General features: G+C 39.0%; 1 protein-coding gene across 1 annotated transcript in view; it reads left to right on the forward strand.

Moving 5' to 3' along the window:
- LOC148365894 (uncharacterized) overlaps positions 1-11,651 on the forward strand; it is a 58,166-nt gene that overhangs the window by 15,295 nt on the left and 31,220 nt on the right. Inside the window, exon 6 of the mRNA XM_088334988.1 lies at positions 6,830-7,894. Within this exon, the coding sequence (XP_088191114.1) occupies positions 6,830-7,894 (1,065 nt within the window). The remainder of the gene's footprint in view (positions 1-6,829; positions 7,895-11,651) is intronic.

Here is an 11,651-nt window from a genome sequence, read left to right on the forward strand (position 1 = left end):
CGTGTAAATAAGGTCACCGTGCCTCGGGAAATGAAGCCACTCCCACAATACGTCTCGACGGGAGAGTTGTTTCGCGGTTCACTGGAAGTTAGCAGACTGGGGCAATTCGTAACTACCGTATTTTCCGCACTATAAGGCGCACCGGGTAATCAGGCTCAACCCCCCAAAAATAGTCTTTTGTTTTGTATTTTTTCATATATATAAGGCGCAGTGGACTATACAAGGCGCATGGAATTAACACTATGGCTACGGTATTTATTCGTGTATAAACGCTGCGAATTTCATACACTAATGGTATTTATTAGTGCAATGGTTGATCAGTCAATGTGTGTTGCTGACTAAAATCGCATAACATTGTATGACCCGGGAATCAAACCCAGGTCATGACGGTGAAAATTCCAAAACATAACAACTAGGCCACATATACCAGAAAAAAAGGCTTTTGATTTTATGTCATTATCACACTATTTGTACTCATTGCCAGAAATGGAATGAGAAAACAGAAATCATCCTGAAAGATATAAATAAATGCAAAAAAGAACAACGAGGATGAATCAAACTTTTTGTTTAAGAAATTTCAGGTTTTGTTTCATTCTTTAATATTCGTTTTCGAAAGCGTGAGTGAAAATAATGTGATAATGAGATCAAATTTATTGTATTTTTGTGTATCATCTGAATCACTGGTGGTCTCGTGCAGTGTTCTCAACTGGTGGGTCGGGACCCAAAAGTAAACCGCGGACTTTTGCCTTGCTAAGAGAAGAAGACAAAAAAAACGGACAGTCAATTACACTCTTTAAAAGTAGATGGCGATAATGCCCTGCTTGTTGTCTTCTACCTGTTTAGTGAATCGGTGCATTTGAGAGGGACCACATCTAATTTTATTGTGGTTTTGTTGAGTTTATTTCGTTTTTCTACCAAATATGGGTCCCAAGAAAGTTAATGATAATAAGAATGAGACATGGAAAACAGTACAACAACGATTGAGTCGAAAAATATGTTTGTGAAATACAAAAGGTGTGTACGAGTGTCAGCCATTGAAGTATTGCTGAAAGGTACAGTAAATGGTTTAAAAATGTTACATTTATATCTTTTTACAAGCATATTGATCTTTTTTAACTACATAATTAAATAATTATGGATGTTTAGGTACATGCTTTACTAGTATTTTGAATTTCTTTCAGTAGGCCTATTTGACTATTTCAAAGCAGTTTTAAGGGGTCGCCTATATGCGATATAGGCTTATATGCGAGTCTGTACGTAAATTGAAGTCGTTTTGGTTTTGTAGGGACAAAAAGGTGAATTTAATCTACTAGCTTTGCTATAAACTGCACAATCTTTTAATTGGACAAATGTTCTGAAGTAAGACCAATTGAAAGATTCTTACTTTGCTGTCCACACGGTTGCCAGCAAAAAATAAAATGGAAACTAAGAAATGTTTGGCATTTTGTGAATCCCAAGACTTTAGCCATCCGAATGATATTTGGAACGATGCATTTGAGTGATTGGTGACATCGTACAGACACTGTTTCCGTACAAGTCCGAGACACGTATTTGCTTCTTTGCAAGCTTTCGGAATGTTAAGGGGGTAATAAGTTTGACTGAACTATCTGACTGTTTTGTCGACATTCCCATTGTAGCGCCTTATAATCCGTTGCGCCTTATGTATGGAAAATATAGGACCAAAAACAATTTTTGGGGGGTGCGCCCTATAACCCGGTGTGCCTCATAGTGCGGAAAATACGGTATAATAAGCAATGTTTTACGATTGATCAATTACAAATATGGTCGTATACTGTCAAACCTTGTACAGTAACACACAAATATAAATACTGTATCCAATATTATCTACTTGATTTTACCAAATATAAGGCGCCCCGGGTAATAGGTAGCAATTTTTAAATTTATGTCCATTTTGGGGTTTTCTAGGTGCCCCTGATAGTCCATAAAATCCGGTGATCAGACAAAGCAAACAAGCGATGATAGGTTCCTTTTACGGGAGCAGCAGAATCCCTCACCTGTCAGACCTCTTAGGCCAGCTATCTCAATCCCCTTTTGCCTTTCTCCTTTCGTTTCCGCTGTCAGAGGTTTTTCTCCCCCGTCATTCTCACTCGCACTTATCAGAGCAGACGTTGGGATAATGGACAAAGGCGACCGCTCGGACTTCTAAATTCAGTCATCCTCGGCGACCCCTGACCCGGCCTTTCCATCTTTACAAACGAGAGCTCGGGACAGATAAGCCGTCCCCTGCCGGGCAATAGTTCCCCTGAGGAAGCTCCGCTCTCGCAGTGATAAGTCCCCTACGAGTTCAGAGGGCACACAAACAAGCTGACCCCTTCTTCCAGCTGTGCCTCAAATGTGGCCATTCTCGCCCCCGTCAGAGTGCTTTTGGAGGGACACGCTGCATCACTTCCTGCTTTACCGTTTGCAGCCATATGTCACCCGTACTAATTGTTATGTCAACAAAAACATATAAAGAGTGCTGAAGAAAAACAACCTGGGACAGAAGCTGCTGGTGTGCTTCTAGAGAGCCACAGTGGAGAGCATACATGCGGCATCACGGTGCGGTATGCTGTTAGGCAACACAACTGAGAAAATCATAGGCTGCTCTCTGCCCAGTCTAGAGCAGTATCTTCCAAACTCTGTAACCACTCGTCGTATTGTGCCGTGGGAAATTATGTGTGCCAATGGGGTCTAGTGAAAACTAGCTTTTACTTTGATTTACTTTTTACCAAATACACAACGGCACCGACTAGCAGTGGCCTGCGGGATTTTCTCTGAAAAAGATGTGCCCTGGGTCAAAAAAAGAGGTCCAGAGTACAAACCAGAACCAGGTTTATCTTGGAAAACACCAACTAGTGGCATACAGCATCATGGTTTGCTATCCTGGGAGCGTGGCAGTAGACAGGAGAACATGATGTAGCCCCAGAAAATCATGGGCTGCTCTTTACTCACTCCACAAGACTAACCAGAACCTGATTCCCTCTTGAAAACCATTACACGTGGCATACAGCATCACGATTTGGTATGCTGGGAGCACGGCAGCAGACAAGCGAAACTTTCGGAGGGTCATAAATATAGCCTAGAAAATCTTTGGCTGCACTCTGCCTAGTCTGGAAGACATTGTTGGCAACATGATGAAGGACTCCACTGACACCACCTCTTTGACCTGCTACAGGACCCTTAAAACAAGCACTAACAGCCTCTGGCACGGTTTATTCCCCAGGGCCACCACTACCCTAAACAAGCACACATGTATGAAGAAAAAATGCGTATTAATATTTCTTGACTTTTATTTTATAAATCTTTCATTTCACTATTGCAATGATGCACTTACTGCTAAGAGCAGTACTGAAGCTTGTTAATATTTACCTATCCTGAAATGTTTTTATTTTTATTTTATTTTACTTTTCCCTTTTAAGTCTTAATCTATTGTTTATCCTGGAAAGCCACATATAATCTCATTGTAAACAAAGTTCACTGTGTTGTTTTCAATAACAATAAAGACAATTCTAACGGACAAGCTTTAAAATACCTCTCCCGCAAATGATAAAAACTTCTCTTGGCTTGGCAACAAAAGTACATGAAGTGAGGCAGAAAATAGAGGAAGGGGTTTAATTACCATCTTATTGGTTCTCGGATTGCGTTGCACAAAACAAAGACGTCAGTAACGACAACGCTCGCAATGTTTGGGTGAGATAATGCTCCCGCTTTGAAAGCTGCCTTTGTTTTCCTGTGTGGAAAATTTGAGTCTTGTACCTCATTTGGGCGATAGTTGGAGAAAGTGGACGTGTTTGTTGGTTTACACAAGTTATGTGTCACGGAGGAAAGCGCTGTACGGACATTACCCGATTTTTCGTGCACAGGTTTGTTAGAAAAATTACCATACACATTCGGTTAGTTACTCTAAAGAAGTGGTATGATCAACAAATCGAACTTATCTTGTTGTATCTTATGACCAATGTTCCCTCTAATTTTCCACGGGTCTGAGCGTTCACACAAAGTCGGTGAGCAGCGCTTGAAACAACAGTGAGCAACCATAATCCCAAGTTTGGCAAGATAATTAAATATCAAACATATCCAAAACTTGACATCAAGTTACATTTTGCTGAATTTCCGGCAATGCAAAATTATTTTTCTCTTTTGAATGAATTGACTCATGTACTATTGCAAAGGTTGTACGGCCTACAAACGTCGTTTGTTCTTACAATTCTTACACAAAATATCCATTTCTTTTTATTTCCTAAAATATTTTGTCGCATAATATTAACATTTTGGGGGGCTTGAGTCGGTTGTAATATACAGAACTGTACTTAATCATATTTTTTAGTGGAAGTACAATGTTGGCAACAAGATTCACTTGATATAATTGGAAATTATTTGAATGCAACACAAAATTTTTGTTTTTTTTTCTACTTTTTTTTTTAATTCCTTTAAAAAAATCTCATTGTGTTTATTTTTTCCGATCTGTTACTTTTTTCTTTTTGTTCTCTATTTACTTTTTTCCTACATTTCTTTCTTTTCTTTTTTTCTGGCTTTTTTCTAAATTTTTCCTTCTTTTTTCTCCTCCTTTTGTTTCTTTTTTCTCTCAGCTTTTCACTACTTTTTCATGTTGGTATTTTATTCTTTTGCGTTCTATTCCTCCCTTCATTTAAGTCATTTTGTGCATAATTTTACATAATATTTGGTCATGGTGGGATTAAAGAAGCAAAAACAACCCGAAGAGCCGTCTAGGACCCAAAAGAGCCGATTCCTTTTAGTGAGCCGAGCCAAAGAAGCCGGTTCCCCGACAAACTCTACTAACTTTACTCAACTTCGTTCTCCTTCGACTCGACTTCAAAATACCGCATTTAGGACACAACGTCAGGAGAACCCGTGTATTTTTACCTTCATGCACTGTAACTTTGACTTGAGTCGCTTCTTAATTAGTAATTTTGAGCCTTCATTTTTGTGCTCTGGCTAGATTTTCTTGTGCGCTGATAATGTGCGAGCAGTGCGCAATTGCGCACGCGCGCAGCATAGAGGGAACACTGCTTATGACATAAATCAATTTTGAGGTGGGGATCACAATGTGAAATTGCTGTATAGTGGGGGAAAACCCGATTATAATGCATTCCAAACACCCTTGGTACCCCAGATAAAAACATAAAAAAAGAGTAAGTAAGAACTACTTATATGAATTACATGTGGACTTGAGATAGTCGAGTGGAGCAACGGGTGGATGCGGTGGGACGGTTTCAACGGTGTATTCAAATTGAAACTGGTCTCAAAACTTCCAGATGTCCTTGCTTTAATTACTTCCTCGTTTTTATAATACAGACGCTGCCCTACTTACGATCATAAGTTGGGCAGCATCTTGGACAATAGTTCTTAAGTTGAATTTGTTCGTAAGTTTCAGTGCTATGTTTTGTATGTTTAAGGTCTATAAAAGTATGTTTATGGCTTGTATAAGTAACCTGTAATGTTTTGTACTATAAAATGCACATTTCATAAAATATTATGCTCTATGAAGATAAATAAAGTTGAGTTTAACCTACTTTTGGAAGATACACTTCAACAGGTCCTCCTCTGTGGTAAAAAGTGGCCACAAAAAACACGTTCTGACCATTTTCTCAACCACATCAAGCTTCCATATTCCACTTTCATTTAAAAAAAAACGACTTGCCTCTTCTTTACACTTTGCACAAACATATTGAATGGATGCACGATATATTAAACAATAAAAATGTAGAAGGCCTTAGCACGCTGGAGATACAGTATAGTATGTTTACACACAAACTAGGAAGTAGAAGCCAGATTTCTTCTTCGGGGTGGATGCTGGGTGACCTCTCACAGCGCCACACGGCGAAAAGAAGCACTACAGTACTGTCCTCTACTCTGAAAAAGGAGCACACAATACAAAATGTAACTGACAGCAATGTCCGGATATTTTTCGAAATCCTGAAAAAAAATGTTCGTATCTAACGTTTTTCGTAAGTCGAATAGGTTTAAGTGGGGAGCGTCTGTAATACTAATGTCGATTGTTTACGGCCAAGGGACTTGCCGAGGGTAGCAAATCGTCTGCCTTCTCAGTATTTCTTGATAATCGCAAATTTCATCATTAAGGTTATCACGTTTTGCTTCTCCCTTAAGAATAACTGCTAATTTTGGTACCCATAGCAATACAAGCACTAAAAAAAAAATCCTTATTGCATTACTGACACGTAAAGTCTCTATGAGGAACACGAGATTTGAAACTGAATAAGGAAAAAGGCATAGTGAGAGGTATTTCAGACAATTGCATTTTCATGATGCCATGACACTGACCAATAGCAGATCAGCATTTCATATGGCGTTGACCAATGGCAGAAAGGCATCTTAGAGATCTAACTCTGCAGACACAAGGACACTGCGAAGTTTTTTCAGTTTTGAACCGCACAAAATAATTTGTCTTTGCTGTCATATAGTTGGGAAAATGCCGTAAAACCCCTGTCGGCATATCCTGGGTGTTACTGTACTTGTACGTAAAACAGCTTGCCAAATTAACGTTACGTATGTGCAAATAATTTTGCTAAATTAAATTTTTTCTCCAGTCCATAATAATTATTGAATATAAAATAAAAAAATTCACCTAACGGTTTTTGCGTTTCACAGGTTTATTTTAAAATGTAACTCCCGCAATGTCCTCCAGACTGGCCATAGAGCAGCCTATATTTTTCTGGCCCGTGTTGATGATCCTCTGTAAGGTTATTCTGTGTGCAACTGTGTTACCATAGCTTGAAGGTTCTCTATTGTTTCAGGTTTGAATTTTTTAATGATTCAATGTCTAATACCACATTGTATAAATTTCTAGGAAGGAAACCGATGGTCAACCAAACTTCTTTTGTGGACGTATCCATCATCAACGACACAAGCACCAGTTCCTCCACCGTTCCTTTCCTCGAGAGCAGTGCAGTCCCTCAAACCCAAACACCTGAAATTGTTTCAGAGCCTGAAATGGACCCAGTTTTTATAGAACCTCCTTCCATGTTTTCAACCAGTATGGTTCCACTGAGGCCCACTGCAGCTGGTGAGGAACAGATTTTTTTTACTACCACGGCACCGAACATACTGGATGACCAGGAAGACATTGACGATTTAAAACCAGTAGACCCAGACTTTGACGTTCATGATTTCATAGATGAGAACGTAACATCTGTTGAATTTGTTTCCCATCGTGGTGACACATTACCAGGAAATACTGAACCGACAGAAACAGAAGAGCCGGATGACCATTCAATAATTGAGATCAGCACCATAAAAACTGATGCCATACTACACAATGCCTCTCCTAGCACAGAGCCCATGTTTGCTGAAGGAGAAACCGAGGAAACCGTTCTAAATTCCAATCTCACCGACATGGCAACAGAAAATGAAAAGTCTTTGAGCTCCCTCAAAACACCAACTGACTCAACAGCACCGTTTCCATTCTATGATGGCGACACTGATGGGATTGAGACGGATTTACTGGTTGAGGCTCTACCACCCTCTATCCCTGAACAGTCACAGGACCAGTTGCTCACCACTGTCGTTCCGACCACAATTATATTGAACGCTAATCCCGCTAACACTGCGGTGGAAATCACTCCATTGCCACTGGTGAAAATAACAAACAACACAGTTGAAACACCAGAAGAGTTGACAACAAGGGCAGTCACACCCATTTTCACAGAAGGCGTGACACCAGAATATGCTGCAATAGGGGTCTTGCACCAGTCTGTCGATAATGTCGTAGAGGAAAATTCGGAAACCTTTACACCAGTTGACATAGAGTTATTTACAAACACTGCAGTAATTGCAACTGAAAAGAACAGCGAAGAAATAACGATCATGACTGAATCGCCCATCAAAGAGGCCACAGAAAACCAGGATGCTTCAGGTAAGACTTCTCGATAGAACGTATGGCACAGGAGTTTCTAGGTACCACCTCTAATGCTAGACCCAGTTAGTGCAGAATATTTGCTTTGAACATTGAGTTATTTAAAATTATATAAATGAAGGCAACATTGTTTAAGGGGCAAGGTTATCCTAACTCTTAAACCGCTGGGATACGACCTTAATCTGTTCTGAGGTGGGGATTGCAAAGTGAAATTGCTGTGTAGCCTGTGGTAAGGCATTGCTACTGCATTCCAAACTCCACGTACAAATGTAAAAACAACATAATAGCTTACAATAGGTACTACTTATATGTAATATACATGTATAAGATTAAATACAACGATTACTAAAACTACATGTAAAGAAAAAAAATACGTTTTATTTAGTTTTGGTGTGACGTGGCTTGAGCTGGTAGAGTGGAGTTAGTGGGTGGATGCATAGGCGGGAGTAGATGACAGAAAAAAATTGAACCTTAAAACTTTCATTTGTAAGGATTGTCATGCCCTTAGAAGATTTCTATGCTTCACTTGGCTTCTTTTTTGTATTAATAGTCCCGATTGTCCGTTGGTTTAAGCTGTGTAATTTAGCTATGGTAACAAATCAATTTTTGTGCCGCCTTCATATTTCTTAATGATTGCAAGCTTCGTTTCATCTTTTGCCTCTTCCTTTAGAATCACTACAAGCCTTAGGACAGATAGCGGATAGATGCACTTCATATACAGTGTTACTGTATTGTCGATTTGCACAGTCTTTAAGAAGCACACAGGATTTTGAACTGAGTGAAGACACAGAAAGGCATTGTGGGAGGTAGTTCTTCTAAAAGTAGTTTGGCATTTTAATGTTACCGTGACGTAAACCAATAGCATATCCAGCATTTGACATAACATCGACTAACAGCTATCTTAGAAATACGCAAGAACACCGCAAAGTGTTGAATGTCTTGGGCACTCAAAATAATTTGATGTCGGCGTTGTATAGTGGGGGGATCGCTGTCAAGAGGGTTTAAAAAGGCGGGGTCACCGTATTCCGACAGTTTACTGTACAATTACGTAAATACGTTTGGTAAGTACAAGTTATTTTGCAGGTTCGAGTTTCTAAAAAAAAAAAAACGTATTCTACACTGTGAAGGGAAAAAGTCGTAAGGTGGGGATTCTGTACCCCAGGGGTCTACTGTAATTGCAATATGACCTCCTACCCACTCCTTCTTTATTTAGATAACTTCCAGATGAAAAGCACATTGCGTCAAAAGCTCAGTTGCAAGGAGCATTTGCATCATTTCTCCACACTGTCATTCAGGACCCACTTTAGAAATTAACATGACTTCAGCAATGACACAATGGATTTCCTTAGTTATAAAAATGAGTTCTTAGAAATCTTTTCTTATTCGGTTGCTTTGGAAACTGAATTCTAGGTTCTTCCCGCTTGTATCCATAATGGAAAAATGGCAGGCCAATTTCCAGTTACTATTTGTACAGCATCTCTATGTGCACAGACTGGCTAGTGTATGACTGCTTGTCGATTTTGACATGCGCTAGGTACAGTAACTATAGAACTGTTTGTCATGTTGCCACATTTCGGGATTCAAACTTAAAGCTGAAAAAATGAAAATATTTTCGAAAAATCAGAAAAATCAGCAACACGCGAGACACAATCATGTGGCACCAAACGATTTCAACATTCTATATCAAAATTACAACAAAAAAACTGTAAAGTAGGTGTTGCAAAAATATTGTTCTCTAAGCACAGCCAACAAACTCCAGAAGTTTCCTTATGACTTGAATGATCCAATGTCGACCTAAATGTCGATTAATGACAAACTGCAACTATTTCATTGAGTCACAGTTTAAATACACCTGAACAGCATTATAAAGCATTATGACAGCAATATGAAGACTAGAGAACACACCAGGCAGGTCCAGGACAAACTTGTTGAAAAGTTAAAAGTAGGAATGGGATACAATGAAGATTTCGCTACATCTACACATTTCCTGGACCACTGTGGGAGCAATAATGTCAAAATAGAGAGAGCATAAAACCACTGCAAACCTACCCAGACCTGGCCGACCCTCTAATCTTTCAGCCCAAACAAGGAAAAATCTAATCAGGGAAGCAACTAAGAGCCCCATGGTTACATTGGATGACCTGCAGGCATACAACGTTAAGAAGACACAATATGTGCATAAGACAACTATTAGTCATACATTGAATAAATCTGCCCTTTATGGAAGAGTGACAAGAAAGAGACCTGAGTATTGGGTGCAAGTTTACCTTCCAACAGGACAACAGCCCTAAACATAAAGCAAAATCTTCAATTGAATGGTTTAAAATGATCAATATAACGGTGTTAGAACGGCATTGCTAGACCCGAGACCTCAATCCTACAAAGAATTTGGAAGATCTGATTTTTTTTTTTAAATTGAGCTGTTTTATAAGGAAGAATGGGCAAGTATTTCTGTTTCAACATATGCAAAACTTATAAAAACATACTTAAAACCTGTTTCCGGCTGTGATGGCAGCAAAAGGAAGTTGTTAACTCAAACAGAGACAAGATTCTTGCAACTGCTTCTTTTCAAATGTTTGTTTGTTAGCACAATACAAATATGACAATATGTCGAAAAGTTCTTTTGGGGCCAATCCTTTTGCAAGGCACTGTATATGTACAGTATCTCTATGTGCACAGTCTGGCTAGTGTATGACTGCTCCTCGATTTTCTTTCCTTGACTCCCGAGCGACAGGACAAATAGACAGCGCATGACATGCTAGGTACATGTTGCTCACAAGTAAGCTTCTGTAGCTCACTTGAGATCAAGGGCTGATGTCATCGCTAACACAGTCTTTGCTAGCTGCCAGGACAGCTGGAAGCCGCATGAGCAAAATGGGCGATTACGGCTACTTTTATTTCAACATCTTGTCACGTGGCTCATATGAGACACACTTTTTTGCTCTCTGGGATTTGGGGGAAACTTCTTGGAAAATTGGCATAATAGGAGACCTGTCTTGTCATGTTGCATAGTAACAGAGTAAAATAAGGTGCGTCTTGTTTTTAGGTGTGATTTGTTTGTGGATAATGGTGTAGAATCAACATTATTTTAAACAAAATTTATTTTGGAAAAACTCTAATTTAGAGTGTCAAACAGGTTTGAACCAAGTTATAACTACTACACGTACGAAACATCAGCATCGATTTGGTTTATTTTAGAATAATTTTATTGATTCAGGAGGTTTTTTTGGATTTCCGTGTAAGTCGGAATTTACTGTTGCATTAAAATCCTTCTTCAAAAAACAAACAAACAAATACATTTAACAAATAAGATGATCTCCTGAAGTTTTAGCTGTAAAAGATAAAATACAACCCCGGAATACAACGTTCGGAGGTGGGGGATTGTAAAACCGAAATTGGAATATAGTGGGGCATACAAACATATGCGGATTAGCTAAAACCCTGGTACCCTAGCTAAAAAATTAAAATAATAAAATAGTATAACTAAGTACTACTTATGTGTAATATACGTTTATATGATTGCATACAAGTAAATGAAAAACAATATTTTATTTACATCTGGTGTGTCGTGACTTGAGCTTGTTGAATGGCGTAGCGGGTTGATGCCCTCTTTGCATTTCTTGATAATGGCAAGCTTCATTTCTATGGTTATATTTTAGTACACTGAGAGCCTTGGACCCATAACAAATAAATACAGTACAAAAATACAGTATTGTATCGCTGATGAGCTAGGTCTTTATGTAGTACATGAGATTCA

The sequence above is a fragment of the Urocampus carinirostris genome, chromosome 5 (genome assembly GCF_059441175.1).
Source record: "Urocampus carinirostris isolate Australia breed hairy pipefish chromosome 5, RoL_Ucar_1.0, whole genome shotgun sequence".
Classification (NCBI taxonomy): domain Eukaryota; kingdom Metazoa; phylum Chordata; class Actinopteri; order Syngnathiformes; family Syngnathidae; genus Urocampus; species Urocampus carinirostris.